The 16,188-nt window shown below is 43.2% G+C and overlaps 3 protein-coding genes across 3 annotated transcripts; 2 read left to right on the top strand and 1 right to left on the bottom strand.

The window, feature by feature from the left end:
* Positions 1,328-2,160, top strand: LOC8081725. The gene has a single exon (XM_002462943.2). It carries the CDS (start codon positions 1,602-1,604, stop codon positions 1,956-1,958), a length of 357 nt encoding a protein of 118 aa, XP_002462988.1. The 5' UTR covers positions 1,328-1,601; the 3' UTR covers positions 1,959-2,160.
* LOC110432535 (probable proteasome inhibitor) lies at positions 5,847-10,150 on the top strand. The gene is made up of 9 exons (XM_021453168.1): positions 5,847-6,171; positions 6,863-7,049; positions 7,881-8,084; positions 8,622-8,660; positions 8,911-8,988; positions 9,069-9,100; positions 9,194-9,257; positions 9,358-9,435; positions 9,791-10,150. Exons 1-9 carry the CDS (start codon positions 6,009-6,011, stop codon positions 9,861-9,863), a joined length of 918 nt encoding a protein of 305 aa, XP_021308843.1. The 5' UTR covers positions 5,847-6,008; the 3' UTR covers positions 9,864-10,150.
* Positions 11,506-14,348, bottom strand: LOC8084102. The gene is made up of 2 exons (XM_002460787.2): positions 13,654-14,348; positions 11,506-12,260 (listed from the first exon to the last, which is right to left on the bottom strand). The coding sequence occupies exons 1-2, from the start codon at positions 14,201-14,203 to the stop codon at positions 12,193-12,195; spliced, it is 618 nt and encodes a 205-aa protein (XP_002460832.1). The 5' UTR covers positions 14,204-14,348; the 3' UTR covers positions 11,506-12,192.

Raw genomic sequence — 16,188 nt, 5'->3', positions numbered from 1 at the left:
CAGTGTCGGATGCACCTTTTTGCTTATTTATGAGTGCAATTGCTCCTTTGCGTCAGGTAAATGAGTTATTAATCTGACTACTACTGAAAAATAACTAGGTAGGTTTATCAACTGATGGTAAGAATCAGCTTGAATGAAATGGTGGACACCGAGACTGAATAGCATGCATGGACGAACTCTGTCAAACCAAAAAACTGAATAACAAAACATTGCAGATTCGAAACAGAGTGATTTGCGCCTGTTTTGGCATGCATTCTCTAGACAAAGCAACCAGTCAGAATCTTCTTACATTACCTCCTGTCCTATGAATGCAGAGGAGGTAAAATGGCATCTTTAGAAGGCGCCGAATTCAACAATGGCGTCTTCCGCCTGCAGCGCGGCACCTGTTACCTGCAAACTGGCGCTGTACCTCCAATGCTTGTGCTCCTGTAAGACACGCAAATTATATCCTGAACAGCCTCATATAAAATCGAGCTGCTGTTTAAATCCTGTCGGGTGATTCCTCCACACATGCGGTGGCATGGAAGTGCATTGTGCAATATACAAATTGGAAGCATCTTCGCCGATCACATGGTCATAGGTTAACGGCACTGCCCGATTTCTCTAAGTCACTGAAAATTCAGTCATTTTGTTCCCATAGAAGGCGTTATTATCTAGTGATTTTTAAAGTAACACTACTTTGCTTCCTTGAGTTCACTCTACTTCTAATAAAGTTGAACCAAGAAATAACATCAGCCACTGATACCAAGAAATTCTGCCCCTTTCTGATGCTACAACAGCACCTCATGCATCCGCAGGCAGGCATCTCCTCACTTGCTCAGCCATTCTCAAGGTGTGCCGGCCGCATGCTGCGTTTCACCTTCCAAGAACCTGCGGAAGCGAGCTCGATCGTCAACTTCTGGGCAGAACACAAGGCCCTGCAAAGCTGTAGGGGGCAGCTGCTGCTTCCAAGGCTCCCCTTCCCCCCACCTGGACACAGTTGTACTACGTAGCCTCGCAGCTTGACTCGATGAGGAATCTGGAGTCTGGACGCTGAGCATGCTCATGCAGATGCAGATGCAGTGCTGGCGTGCGTGCTGCTCCTTCCACCTCCCTAGCTCCATAACATTCAACCAGATGTCAGTCGCTGATGCACTCGGAGCATCCACCTCAGAGTTGACCGCTGAGTGCCGGCTGGCCCCCATGGATTCGTAGAAGCCACCCTCCAAATCCAATCATTTTTCTAGAGCCACCAGCAGCCACGAGGGAGACTGATCATGCACTGAGAAATCAAGATCCATAAAGGGTGGGGGTGGGTGCGTGCATGGCCATGCGGCCTCTGCCCAACCCAACACCCCCACCTTTGTTTAATCGGCCAACGACGGATCATTGGGCAGCGATCAGCGAGCTCAACTGACATGGCCATCTCCATCTCCTATATAACGGCCCTCCCAGCCATGGCCATGGCCTCCCCAGCACATCATCAACAAGGCATCCACATCCACTAGCTACATGCGAGAGTGAGAGAGCTCCTGCACCAGCACCACAGCTCTCCTACACGCCCATCGATCATCTCGCTTGAGCTCTGATCTCTCTCATAATAATCTATCTGAAGAGAGACGATGCCTCGGTTCTTCCTCTTTTGCTTGGTGTCCAGCCAGCTGGCCGCGACCGCCGTCATGGCGCGGCCTTTCGCCACCGTCTTCCTGCTGGACGGCGGCGGCGCGATGAGTAGCCTAGTCGTAGCAGAGGCTCCTTATTCTGCTCCTGTCGTCGCCCTGCACGCACACTCCCTGCTGGAGGAGTCCAGGTTCGCCGGATCGCCGATGAGCTCGCACCACGCGGGCCACAAACCCTTCGACAGCACGTTCGCCGGCGGCAAGATCATAGTGGCAGGGCTCGCCGCGGCCATCGTCGTCGCCATCTTCTGCTACATCCGCATCACCAGGAAGAAGAACGTCGTGGAGCCAAAAGTCTGATGCATTTATAGATAGACAGGCCTGACTCTCTCTCTATATGGACTCTCGTGATTTCTGAAACCCTTTCTATTCTACAGAGTACAGAGTTACAGACTGCAGAGTGAGGATATACGGGAAGGAAGAAACAACAAACAAGTGTAACCCCCCTAGATTTGCTGTAATATATACATTTGTGATGAATAGACGATTCACCTCCTTCAAATTTCACACCTCTGCTTGGGAGCAGAGCAGTTGTTCTTGAGCTGAATCGGCCTTGGTTCTTGAGCTGGACGGTGATGAGTTAATGTCCTAACAAAACCTATAAAAGACGGTTCTTCTCTGATCTGTGATTCTGGGGACTGGGAGTAAATGCAGGCATATGTGCGATCGTCAGTTGTCTGCCAAGGAGGGGAAAAAATATATAAAATGCTAGTAGCTGCGGACGAGCAAAGCCCTAAGATTTGGCCAACAAGTGGATGTGGATCGCCGATCGCGCCACTTCCTCCGAGTTTCTCTTTTGTCTCCAAGTTTTCGTGGCAATCAGATATTCAGATTTACCTGTGATCATTCATTATCTAGAAACGGTTTGTCTGCGATTAGCTGACCGAATTTTAGTTTGCCCCATTGGTGCTGGTAACACAACGTCCAGAGATCAGTTCAAGAAAAACTGCATCAATGCTGCAGTATCTGTATGATGAACACGTACACAGCATCTCTTGAGCCTCAGCATGTGCAATGATTATCATCATTCTTGTTGCAATGTTCCATTCACCGGCCGGCCGATCCTGGTCCTGGACGACCATGCGGCATCATAATATCGTATGCATGCATATATAGAGGCACCTACCTACCTTCTTGATCTGATTGATTTCTGGTGACGACTGACGAGGACGAACAGTATCAGTAGATAGTACACACGATCGATCTCGGTTCAGTCAGAGTCTCAGGCCACTTTCTCTTTCGGTTGGCGTAACAGATCCTTGTCACGTTTTGTGCTAATAACTGATCGAACATGTGAGCTGCTGCTAGCTTTTCCTTACATCCAGCATCTATCATCGGTTACAGTTACAGTACAGGTTACTTTACTTTTGTTGGCTTCAGAACCAAGCAAGTAATAATGCAGCTAGAGGGAGCTCTTATTAGGCCCTTAATTACATCGCCACTCGCATTCAACGGAGGATCACGTACGTACCTGCAATTGATTTTTAGTGTATGTGTTAGAACACACATGCTTGTCTGCACCAGCAGCAAGACGAATAAACGAATTGGTGTGTGCTGTCAACTGTGTCTCTCTGAGGGGAAAAAAATCCTCTATAGTTCTCTCTTTTGATGAAAGATACCTCAAAGCAATTTTTATCCTCTATCCCCCCCCCCCCCCCCCAAATTTAAGCTCTGAAAGGGTACAGCGATTCAGATCGAGCCCTTAATTAAACATATTTAGGTATTTTTTCTTAACGTCAATTAGGTATTGTTTGACAGGGCTTTGAAGTTTGTAAAGCTGAAAAACCAACTTGTTTTAAGGCCCTGTTTAGATTGGAGATGAAAATTTTTTGGGTGCCACATCGGATGTGTCGGAAGGATGTCGGGAGGGGTTTTTAGAAACTAATAAAAAACAAATTACATAGCTCATCAGGAAACTACAAGACAAATCTATTAAGCATAATTAATCTATCATTAGCACATGTGAGTTACTGTAGCACTTAAGGCTAATTATGGAGTAACTAGGCTTAGAAGATTCGTCTCACGTTTTTCAATCAAACTGTGTAATTAGTTTATTTTGTTATGTACATTTAGTGTTCCATGCATGTGTCCAAAGATTCGATGGGATGGACGAAAAAATTTTAGGTGGGGAACTAAACAGGGCCTAATATAAGTTTAGACAAGATTTTTAAAAACAAAAATTACTCAATATAACGTCGCTTTAGTTTGAGCCCAATAAATAGGCTGTTCGCTTACGCCTCTTTTGCTCAGCCCAACGAAGAAGGCTTTGCTACTTCTCGGCCCAAACGTGAAGGACCACTCCATGGACTGGCTAATTGACTGGCGGGTCTGTCACGACTTCAGCTCTAACGGCAGCTTCTACAGGAACGAGCTCTAAAATTAGACCTAAATTGTGAGATTTAACTACTATGTAAAATAGAAAATCTATCTAAAATATAGAGTTTTACAATAGCCTAGCTACATTGAAAAACACATATAGCAAACATGACTTACTAGAAAAATATGGCTAACGAGAATGATCGGATACTCGTTGAGAAAAATAGAAAACAATATAGACGAGTTGAAGAGCATCTCTAAGAGTTTGTTAAAATTGATTTGACAAATCTTATGATTTGACAACTCCCTAAAATATATGCTAAGTGAAATAATATAGGCTCTCCAATAGTTTGCTATTTGAATTTGGTAAAATTAAAAAAATAGGTCCACAACATGATCGGATGCAACTGTTTTCAGCTGTCAATGTTTTTCAACCGCAACACTCCTGCCTGGCGACGCGAGACTCGTCGCAACCCGACCATCGTGCAGATTTATATAGTTTTCAACTGTAATTTAAACAACCTTTTGTTTACATGTTTCAGAGAACCTTTTTATTGTGCCATTGTGATTTAAAGAAATTAATTTATATTTAAATGTGATGGACGGCAAAAAGTCTGCAGCATGCACGTCAATTCAGCTGACACCTGTTGCACCTGTTGGTGGCCGGCAGCATCCAATCTGACACCTGAACCTATAGCAAGCAGGCATCACGCAGAAAACAGACGAACTTTGGTGCAGCACGTCAATTCGCTGCGGCGCGCGGGAGGCTGATACGCGGGGAATACCCGCGCGCATATATGCGCGTGCGGAGGTCGCAGATAGCAAGTGGCTAAAATTGCCAACCTCATTTGTCAATATGTTGGAGACTAAAATTTCTTATTTTGCCAAATAATCAAGAATAGCAACCTAATTTAGCAAATTCTTGGAGATGCTCTTAAAATACTTTTTTTGGAGCATAATATTTATAATGGCTTCATCAATATATTTACTCAGTTTGTTGAAAAGAAGTTGTTTTCTTCTAAATAATAAATAATAGAAAAGTCGAAGCTAGTTTTTTCTTTAAAAGAAATCTAAAGAAGTTGCAATTTATAAATCTTTAAATGCTCGAACTCCTTTAGAGAAACACTAAAATAAGGAAGAGCCATGTCGAACAATGCCTCTACTCTTAGTGAATGTTTCACCGAGAAGTCAAACAATTACAGTTTTATAACCACCTCTATTCTATAGAAAAAGGTACTAACGTTTTCATACAGATAAATATTATTGAATTTATTTTTAAATATATCTTCAAGTATATCAATTGACTATTGAGAGACATGAATATTAATATTTTTTTTATAAAATAGATCAAAAGAATGTTCTATAACTAATTCTTTTCTAGAACTGAGTAATAAACTACCACATATAAGTTCATAATTAAATATTTTGTTCGTTCTAAAATAAGTCTCACTACTGACTTACTGAGGAGTCAAACCCCTTTTATGTTTGATTAAGTATATAAAAAATGATATTATTTATTTTTAAATAAATTTATTATGAAAGTATGTTCCATAAGTATATAATGATAATTATTATACATCATAAATAATATTCGTATTTTTGTATATATTTAATGAAACTTAAAGTTTGACTTTTTATAAGGTTTTTTATCTTTCTAAATATATTGTTTTGTATTACATATTTAGACAGTGTATAAAAATATATACTTAAAAAAATAATATAAAATATTTGTAATTTAGAATCGAGTAATAATCCTCAATTGTGACATGTTTGTCTTGCATCTCAAGAAGGTGCGCGTCAGTCTCGCACACTAGAAGCAACCAAAGCCCACCTGTCAGGTCAGATGGGACAAAGGCAGGCGCGCCGAGTACTAGAGCCGTAGAGCGGCGCGGCGTGACTTTTGACTTCTCCCGAAACCCCCAAAGAGGCGAAGACCCAAACCCACCGACCGCCGCCTAGCCTTCCCCTCTCCCGCTCCCTCTCCGATCACCGAGGTCGAACCCCGAGCCCCCGCCACCGTCCCGCAGCGGCACGATGGTGACCGACGCTGCGGCGATGGCCGTCGTGAGGGCGGCGCGGCCGGCCCTCCGCGGCGCCCACGACGGCGTCGCATTCGCCGCCCACGCTGCCTTCCTCGCCGCCGGGTACTCGCTCTGCGCCGTCGGCCCTGCCGCGCTCGCCGACCCTTCGCCCTCAGGTGCGTGCGCTCCCGCCCTGGCTTCCCTGTTGTGGGACTCCCCACCGGCCCCGTCTCCCCCCTGCTCCCCCCCCCCCCCCCCCAAAAAAAAAAACTAGGGTTCATATTTCCGCTGGTATGTTGGACGCGTTTGGTTAATTTATTCATTATTACGTCATGGGCAGATTTCAACGTACGGGTAGCACCTCATTGTCTTGGATATTACTGCGCGATGTAATCAACTTGTAGCTGACAATATGATACTCAGAGTTTTTAAAATCGATAGCAATGGGGAATTCATGCTTATAAGGGCACTCCCAATGATGAAATCATCATAGTTTCTATAAACATTAATTGTACTGCCACCTGAGCGTTTTGCTGATGTGGCAAGGTAGTTATTGAGGTGAGTGAGCAAAAAATCATAGAAACCGGGTCTAAGTTAGAAACCATGTCTACACGAGAACCAAGACATAAAGGGATGTGATTGGTAGAGAATGGAGAGAGAATGTATATGATTGGATAAAAAATTATTCCGTAGAAACTATTCATTGGGACCATAGTTTTTATATGTAGTGTTTGTAGAAATTAATAGGTATATATAGTTTTTAGCATTGGGACTGCCCTAAGTCTGCTTGTTTTCTATGGTTAAGGTGGTAATTCAGCCGTCATTTTTAAGTTTTCTATATATATTATGCAATTTACTTACTTTCAGGTGATGAGGAGGTGGGGATTGATGGTTGGAACAGCATGGAGAACTGTTATGCCTTTTTGTACAGCAAGGAGGAGAAGGGCAAGAAGAAAAGGGTACTGGTGAAGTGTCTGGTGATCGGTGAAGTACTTGCAATTGATGTCTTGGATCTTGAGGCACAAGATAAGAGCCCTTATAATATCCAGATTAAGTATGTTTGGATCTTGCAACTAATTTATTTGCAACATTATTTAGTTCCAGGCGTTATGATTTATTAGCATAGCATATCTATCAATGAATAAATAAGAACACTAGGATAGGAATAGTTATGTACAATAATGTCATATTCTGGTACTCATACCAATCAGAAGCATAATTTTTGCAATCGTATTTACACGCCATGTCTACTAGGAAGCACGTTCTTGTATCACGTGGGTCGACTTGGAAAATATCATTTTTATAATTTTGATCTTAATTTAGTAGTAGATGGTACAATTAGGCTCTTCTATTACTTTCAAAAGACCTCATATGATGCAATAAGAAATTTTGACTTAGGGCCTGTTTAGTTCTCCATGGAATGCAAAATGTAAAATGCCAACTAATTTGGAATGATGAAATGCAAAATGCCAAAATTTTCAGGGTTATGTTTAGTTCCATCCAAAATGCAGAATTTATTGCCCTCATTATGGCCTCTTGAGGCTCTTTTGGGTTTTTTCGGCCTCTTGAGGCCAAAATCCAAAATGGAGAATGACAACCGTTTTGCCAAACATTTTGCATGATGTTCAGTTCCATTATGCAAAATTTTGGACCAAAACCCAGAAATTTTTTGAGATGAAATGGGAACTAAACACCCTGTTATTCTCAATCTTTTAAGAACATATGAATGTAGTGTAATGGTAATCTACTTCATACTTAGCAGAAATTTAAAGAAATATATTGACATACTTGTTTAATTGGCTCTTCCGCCTCCCTAGGTTTTCTTTGCTCATCTGAATTGTCCAGTTTTATAGCCTCAAGTTTTAACATGATTCCTTATATCTAGTGTGAAAGATTTCTTTGTCGAAGAGCAGCCAAAGAATTATGGGGATATGTACAAGAATTTTGCAAGCCTCATTGAGACTGTGAACTCAAATGTGTTGAGCAAATTGGATGGAGACAATGCTGCTGCTGAGGCTGCTAAGAGCTCTGCTGCTGCTGCTGCTGCTGCCAAGAACTCTGATGCTGAGAGAAGTTCATCAATACAGAGGTATCATTATGTTGCTTTTTTTGGGCAATACGATAGTCACAGGAAATAAGGTTGAAGGCATTGATCCTTGACCCAGGAACATCGACCCGACCTGGGTACGTGAGGTCATTTTCGACCCCGCCATGTAAAGACCTCTCGCAAGTAGCATGCCACTTTCCTTGACCATGTCAATCTGGGAACTTTGTGACTATGAGCAATACTCTCCCGCCATTCATTTTCTAGGCTACATAGGGGGAGCTTTACCTTGCTATTTGTTTTCCTTAGTGTCGATGTCTTAAATCATCAATTGTTGGAAATTATGGTTCTGTAATTGGTCTAGTCTGCAGATTCTTCTTCTTTTTCTTTTTGGTTCTCATAGTTAAGAATTCTGGAAAATATCACCAAAAGCTGATTTTTTTTTTTGATTTTTTTTCTCTAGAACATGCAGGAGAAATGCGTATATTCTATATTATTAAAGTTTTCTTGAATATAAAATTTAACTGTGCAATTGGTCTCATTCTCTTGTATTTTTCTTATACAATACACTTGCTTTTCCAGCTCTGAAGATCCAGGTCCTAGAACTGCTGACCCTTCCGGGTATGATCCCTAGACAACATCATCCCTTTTCTTTTGCATGTATACATCTTAGTATTTTCGTCCAAGGTGATTGATGATTGATCCCCTGTATACCTGTTTAGGCCCCGTTTGAATCCATTGGATTCTGAGAATCTAGATAGGAAAAAAAAATCCAAGAATCCTAGTATCTTATCCAAATGGTCACAGTTGGAGTATTGTATTCTTGTGGGGCTGTGGCTAATCAGTTTCTATGTTATATTTTGTGATGCAGCCTAATTTATCCTCCAATAGCACCACTTGGTTCTGATGATCTCTACCCTGGACCTGGTGCGGGCTTCTACCCTCACAGGTATGTCTTCAACCATGAAATGAGAACTCGTGTAAAACATGGAAGGAATTGATAGCTTCAATTCTCTGTACTGTTTACAGTGGTATTGGGAGCGGTGGCAGCATGCTCATTGGTAATATTACTATCTATTAAACACTATCCAGTTTTTGTCGTTATGTTTGTGCATGTCTACAGCTCAGGCTTAATGATTATTTTGGGGCAACAGGTCCCAATGATCCACGCTTCTTTCCTTCTAATAATCCCTTCAATGCCCCGTTTGGTGGCCCTGGGTATGTTCTGCTCTTGTTTCACTAAATTTGTCATTTCAATATCACTTAGTGAGGCGCTCTTTTTGTTATTTTTCTTAATAAAAATGAATGTTTGAAACAGGAGTGTTCCACCAGGTGGCCGCTATGATCCAATTGGCCCACCTGGTGTTCCAGGGTTTGAGCCATCTAGCTTTGTTAGGTAAGTTAATCATTGCTGCCATTTTCTCTGGATTCTTTTCCCATTCTAAGGTTTTTTAAGAATCAAGATGGCCTATGTCTAACTCGGTGCTGCTTTACAACCTGTCAATAATTAACTTAACGGCTCTTCAAATACGCTTTTCCTAGTGCAGGTTCCTATCCTACATCCTGTTGGATATTAGATTATTAACATCCTACATAAATACATATTCTCCCTGATCACCTTGGAAGATTTAAGTGATATCCAATTGAAACTGTCAATGCTTGTCGGCATGTCCATTTGATTGCGGAATCAGCACCAGACTTCTAAACCTGGTGATAGCTAAATATACCTTTTGTTTTGACTCCTGATGTAGGCGTCCAAGGCGGCCTCCAGGCGGGAGCACCCACCCAGACCTCGAGTTCTTCCAGCAAGGCCCAGACTTCTGAGACTCACATCGCACAGAGGCCGGACCTCGTCGTTCTACCCTCACGAAATAACATGGCATGTTTAAAATGCTGAGCCCTGAGCTAGATATCCCCGGCTTGGTGTGATTGCAACTGCTGTATCGCGGGTTAGTCCTAGTGCAGTTTGGCTGTAAAGATGGATGTGAACATCTGTGTATTTACCCTTAGTTCCAAACCATCGTTTGTCATAGCCTTAAATGTAATACACTTTTGTGTACATATCGGGTACCGGAAACTGAAAGCGAAACATGTCGACAAGTATTGCGAAAGCATGCGAAGGAGAGGGGAAGAGTAGCATCCCTTGTCGCTTCTGGCTGCTGCATCTCGAGCAGGGAATATCCCTGGAGAAAATTGGTGCCGTGCAGGTCCAGGGGTGGGTTGGTTAGGTAGTGCCCGATGGGGCTGCCGGCGTGCAGGCATTAGTTTTTTGTTGTGACGTGGTCGTGGTGCCGTGCGGGTGCAGACCTGCGATGTCGAGGCTTTTGGATCTTTTTCCCCGGCCCGCCCCGTATGCCCATCATGCGACTCGCCCCCCCGCGCCACGCTTTTGCTTCGCCGGGTACGCTTTGCTTTTTGAGGGTACTAGCACTAGCAAGTTTATACGGAAATCAGTGGTACTGGACGTAGCCGTGAGTGAATTCGCGTGGCAGGGCACGTTATCCGGGCGCCCTGTGGTTTGGTCCGAGGAGGTCCATCGCCATGATGTGGTCCGCCGGCAGCGGCGGGCAGAATTATTTAGTGCGCCTATGCGCGTGCCATTAGAGTACTTGCGCGCCGTATCGATAGGGTAAAGGAGCAGGATTAGCACCATCCCCGCCCACTTGCTATGCTTCTACAACAACATCTGCAATGGTGCAAATCCAGTAACCTTGTTCGCGCCATAATCGGCAAACCAAGAGAGGTGCTAGATGATCACTCCTGAGACGATATCTGTCGCTGAAATCTGAAATCTTAGCCAGTGACGTCCTTACTATTTTTGACGATATTTGCATGAGATTTCTGTCACCGGAACTTTTCTTCATGACGTCCTCCTTTTAATCGGCGTACTACATGCATGTCCACCAGAAAGGTCCGATCCAACGCTTAGATTCTAATGACTATTGACCAACATTCTGTGGCTACAGTCTAGAGAAGAAGAAAAAAAACAGAGCATCAGCACCTAAAGAGATCTGGAGAGAAGATAATAGCATCAGCGCCTAAAGAGATCAGGAGAGAAGAAAAAATCAGCATCGATATGTTAGTGCTTACCTTGTCAAAGAAGTGATGCGAGGTGATGCGAACCACCCTTTCTTTCTCATTAATTTTCTCTGTGCCAACGGACGCAGAAGAGATATTTTCTCTTTTCCTAACTATTTTACACTGGCACAATCAATCAAGCAACGTGATATCGAAATCAACCAAGTTAAAGCAAAGAGAACATGGGTGATGTGGACAAGGAAAACAAAACAAAATTCACATCCTTTTCCATCCATCCACCCCTGCCTCATCATGCCTACTCCATACCATACGCGACGTAGCTGGTTTCCCGGTGGCCGGATGGAGGCTTGAGCAAGGGAGCATACTGAATAATTCCCATTTCACAAGTGCAAGGAATACAGCCACTTGATAGATTGACAGGTAGAGAGAGATGGGTACAGATAGATACCTTTCATCAAGACTTGCACACCACATAAACAAGACAGAAGGAACTACAACTTTTTTATATTCTTTATAACGCTATATATATAGCTCTATGGCCTAACCTAACCTAGCAGAATGAATAATTGCAGCAGTATAGTAATATTGTATGATTGTATATGTATACTCATCAATCCAAGGAAGAAGCACAAGGAGCACTCAACCAACCACCAGCCAACACAGACTCACATGGAGGCTGTGCTGTGCCCAGCTCACTCCTTGCTGAGCTGGCACATGCACCAACAGCTAAGGAATTCTCTCCCAGGGGAGAACAAGAATCTCTCATATGGTCTATACCACAGCCCCGGAGCCCCGAAAGCCCCAATTGGCTTCTCAGCCAACTCTTTTCCTTTGTTCTTTTTTCTGCGTGCTTGCTTATAACAATTGACTGACTGACAAACTTAATATCACACATGTGTGCATGAACAAGAGAGGAACTTAGGCCCAAAAAAAAAACAAAAAAGAACTACAAAAAGGTACCCACATCTTAGTAGATACATTCCAACCCTGCATGAAGTTGCAGTAGTTGTATTTTTTTTGTTGCAGCAGCAGCAGCACTCTCTCACTCACCACAGGATTTTACAAAGCGGAAAACTGGCTCGGCATCGTCTTGGATGTTGTCTCAGAGGCCTCCTCACCTCTGCTCCTGATGCTGGTCGCTGTCTGCTGCTACCTCTCGCCTCAACCTCAGACCAGTAACACCTGCCAATAAGCAACTTTGTTAGACCCGTCTTCAGGCAACGGCTGTAATTGATGAATTAAAAAAGCATTGCACAGAAAAATTGTAGAAGGAATCCCTAAAAGGAGTGTTATGCTGCTTAGGGTTCACAACGATCATGTGAGGTTCAACCATTGGGGGAAACAAAGTGAGCTCATGTGGCACCATCTTCTGTTCCACCCTTTCCGAGGAACGGAGACGTATGTTCTTTCAAGGGTTCGTGTTTGCTACACCAGCTTTCCATTCATTTACCAATGGAGGTGGCAGCAATAGAGAAAGACGCTATAGAAGGGGACAGGTGATGAGATGAGACACACATTCTAACATAGAAAGATAACAATCCGCAAAGGAGGGCCGCATCCAAAAGCAACAGCCCTACCCAACAGCCCTGCCCGTAACAAACTAGGCAAAGAAGGAGAAGGGTTTAGGAGGAAAAAAAAATGGATTGGTAACGAAGACTGATAGATAGACAAAAGCCTGCATCAGGCAAAAATCTTTGCTTCAAAAGCAGAGAAGGCCAGGAGTGCAAGCATCTAATGCTTAATACACCCCTCTTGACACCCATGGCAGGTTGCAAGCAACTTGCCCCTAACCTCATCACGATTATCACGGTAATCTGACCAAGCGCCCTGAGCCTAGTGACAGCGGATTCAGTCAATCACCATAAACTTACAACCCCCCCAGAAAGGAATTGTCGTTTTTTATTTATCAATCCAAATAATCCTGCTAAGTATGTACTGTAAGAGTTTTTAAAAAATAAGTGAATCCGAAGGGGCTCAGAATTCCACTGCCAAAGCCATGACTTTGATTTCGAAGACAAATGAACGTGTTTCCTGCAGAGTTAATGCCCAAAAATACAACAGTAACTGAAGTCTTTAATCGATCCCCTATCCCCAGTAGGAGAATTACTCCTCCACAAGCTTCCAACTCCAACACGCCATCAAATTTCAATCTTTCCAGCTTCCCTCCTCACCGAACCACTACCGTCGTGTCAAATTGTAACTGGCGCGTCCACTGATCCAAGGAACACGAACCGAGATTGCAATTTTTTTAATTCTAATAAATCAACCCAATCTCGGAATCCAACGCAGCTGTATCTCATCGACTGGGGTGAGATTTACAACCGATTTGAAATCCAATCGACCAACTGGACATGGAAATCAGAGGCTAAGTTCAAGGAATTCGACAAAAACCTTCAAACGAGTGGACGGAATCTTGGGATAGATACATAATTCCATGGAGTAGACGTCCGAACAAGCACGGCGAAGAAACAGGCCATCTACCTACCGGCCAAGCGAGAAAAAAGGATCCTAACAAATCGAGAAGGGAACCATGTCCCCCGAACAAATCTGAAACAGTGGCGTGTCAGAATCTCACCTTGCCTACCCTTCCACCTTGCGGCGGCGGTGGCGCTCATCCCGGCGGCGGCCGACGGCTTGCAGTCCGGCGGGTCCTCGAAGAGCGACCTGGAGAGGCTCTTGTGAGCCAACCCGATGTCGAACAGGATGACCCCGGGTTCCTGGTCCTGGACGAGGATGCCCTTGACGGGGAGCCAGACGAAGAGCTCCTCCTGGGAGAGGCCCTCCACGCCGCGGAGCGCGCCCTTGCTGAGGTTGCCGCGGACCACGTTGTCGAAGTAGGCCAGGTCGCCGTTGTCGTACGTGGCGTAGCACGGCGCCGACAGCCGCGCCTCCAGTAGGCCGGTCGATTCGTCCAGGGTGTACGACTCCACGCCGCGCGGGAGAAGTCCTCCGGGAAGGCCGTGATCCTTGAGGAGTTGATGTATCGTGTTGCCTGCGCCGGCGAAGGAGACACCGTCCCTCGGCGCCGCGCGGGAGGACAGTGCGGGCCGCAGCGCGGCGAGAGACAGGATGCACACGAGCGCGAGCACGGGAATCGGGCAGGGTAGACGCGGGAGCTTTGCCATGGAAGAGGTCCGCGGCGCGGCGGCGGGGAGGGCAGGTGTGGGGTGAGAGGAGAAGGCGGAGGCGGAGGGGAGGAGAACGAGGGGAGAGGAGGTTTTATGGGAGAAATTAATGGGATTTGAAACTGTGCGACAAACCTTACGGAAATGCTGTGGACAGATGGTTCTGATTTTTTTTTTGTTGAGGTTGTTTTGGTTGTTGAATGGACATTTCTGCCCTGCTGAGATCTGGTTAGAAAATGGATTAGCAAATTGATTTGTGTGTTTTTCTTAAATTTCCTAAATAATTATGGTTGGGTGGTGTCATTTGTTAATGGCACAGATAAATTAGGGGTAAGCCACCTATAATTATTTGTGGTTTCTAGTACATTGACTTGTTTGTTTCTATATATTTTGTCCTTTTTTATCTGATGCTGTCTTAGATTGTAATCATGCTTAGTCCGTCATTTAAGTATTTACCTGCTCAAAGAAGTTTTAGTTTTGAGGGTTATGTGTTATTTTATCAGATAAATTACATGTTTTGTTTGATAATTGGTAATGAACCATTCACGTGTTTGCGTGCATGACTATAAGATTGCCTTCTTCATTACTCTATTTTGTTTATTATATGAATTTGTCACACTAACATCTTCATCATACGGATAAGTTTAGTGGTTTCTTTCTCGTGCAATGTTGGATACTCCATCCGTCCCAAATTATAAGTCATTCTAAGAATCTTAGAGAGTCAAAGTTTTTCAAGTTTGACCAAATTTATATAGCAAAATAATAACATTTTTGGTACCAACCAAGTATCATTAGATTCTTTGTTAGTTATATTTTCATAGTGTACCTATTTTATGACATAAATCTTTATATTTCTCTCTATATTTTTGGTCAAACTTAAAAATGCTTTGACTCTCCAAGATTCTTAGAATGACTTATAATTTGGAACAGAGGGAGTACATGGAATTGCATAGCAAGTCACTGACTCACTGAATACATACACATAGGTAGCTATGTATTTAGGTATCTAGCAATAATAGGCTTCACTTATTCTTTTAAAGTGCGTTCTTCCTTTTTATTTGATATAATCAGCAGCTGTGTTGAAAAATTTGTTATAATGGTTGTGTACGATTGGAAGGCCAATCATATTTTCTTTTCTTGAAGAATGCATTTGTCTGATACGAAGTATGTCATTATAAATAAAAAAAAATCATGGGCATTTTTACTCTTTGTGAAATAACATGAAAAAAATGGATGCTGGAAAGGTGAAAGTTGATTTATGTGAAACATTGCACGTACACAAAAAAAAACAGTAAGAATTCTCAATTAAGTTATCCTCTTCATTTTAAAAAGCAAAGGCCGACCAGAGAGTAAAAAAATCGACATGGATCATCTAGCTAGGTTGCGTCGTGGTGTGCTGTAGCACAGCAACTTGATGTGCTCTTACAGGGCATCGCCTGTCAACAGTCATAATGGCTAACTTTGGTAAGTTTTTTTTTTTACAAGAGCTAACTTTGGTAAGTTGAACATATATAAACATGTGTCCCGGTAGAATATATTTTCTATTACTATATGAAAGGATGGATTTTTCTGAATTGCTCATCTAATTGCATCCCACTCATAGCATGGGGGGTTTCTCCATGGCATTCTCTCTTTTTTTTTCCTCAGAAATGTGTTAGAGTTAATAGTGTTTCTGGAATGCTCATCTAAGTGCATCACATATCCATTATGTGATCATCTATACATGGACGCATTATTGTTGCTTGCACATGGTAGGAATGTAGGATACCATTGGGATTTTAGGATCATAGCGCTTTGGCAAATTGCCAAATTATTGTACATGGCCCATTATCGGGTTACTTGATCTGTATTATTAGCAGTAGGTTTCAAGACTAGCCAAGCTTAATGATGGGATGGTTGTTCTAGAACGATGTCATTTGTACACAATCAAATGAACAAGTTTGGTATATATTTTTCGTGCATATCCACCCAATATATTTTGATGA

Source organism: Sorghum bicolor, chromosome 2 (genome assembly GCF_000003195.3).
Source record: "Sorghum bicolor cultivar BTx623 chromosome 2, Sorghum_bicolor_NCBIv3, whole genome shotgun sequence".
In the NCBI taxonomy this organism is placed as follows: Eukaryota; Viridiplantae; Streptophyta; class Magnoliopsida; order Poales; family Poaceae; genus Sorghum; species Sorghum bicolor.
Note: the sequence above shows the minus strand (reverse complement) of the source record. Positions and strands in the feature narration are given on the sequence as shown.

What these genes read in the sequence shown, in the direction of transcription:
- LOC110432535 (XM_021453168.1), top strand. Translation starts at nt 6,009, where the DNA reads ATGGTGACCGACGCTGCGGCGATGGCCGTCGTGAGGGCGGCGCGGCCG. An exon ending in GCGGGCTTCTACCCTCACAG is followed by an intron (nt 8,989 to 9,068) that starts GTATGTCTTCAA and finishes TACTGTTTACAG; the next exon opens with TGGTATTGGGAGCGGTGGCA. An exon ending in GCCCCGTTTGGTGGCCCTGG is followed by an intron (nt 9,258 to 9,357) that starts GTATGTTCTGCT and finishes TGTTTGAAACAG; the next exon opens with GAGTGTTCCACCAGGTGGCC.
- LOC8084102 (XM_002460787.2), bottom strand. Translation starts at nt 14,203, where the DNA reads ATGGCAAAGCTCCCGCGTCTACCCTGCCCGATTCCCGTGCTCGCGCTC. An exon ending in AAGGTGGAAGGGTAGGCAAG is followed by an intron (nt 12,261 to 13,653) that starts GTGAGATTCTGA and finishes GCTTATTGGCAG; the next exon opens with GTGTTACTGGTCTGAGGTTG.
- LOC8081725 (XM_002462943.2), top strand. Translation starts at nt 1,602, where the DNA reads ATGCCTCGGTTCTTCCTCTTTTGCTTGGTGTCCAGCCAGCTGGCCGCG.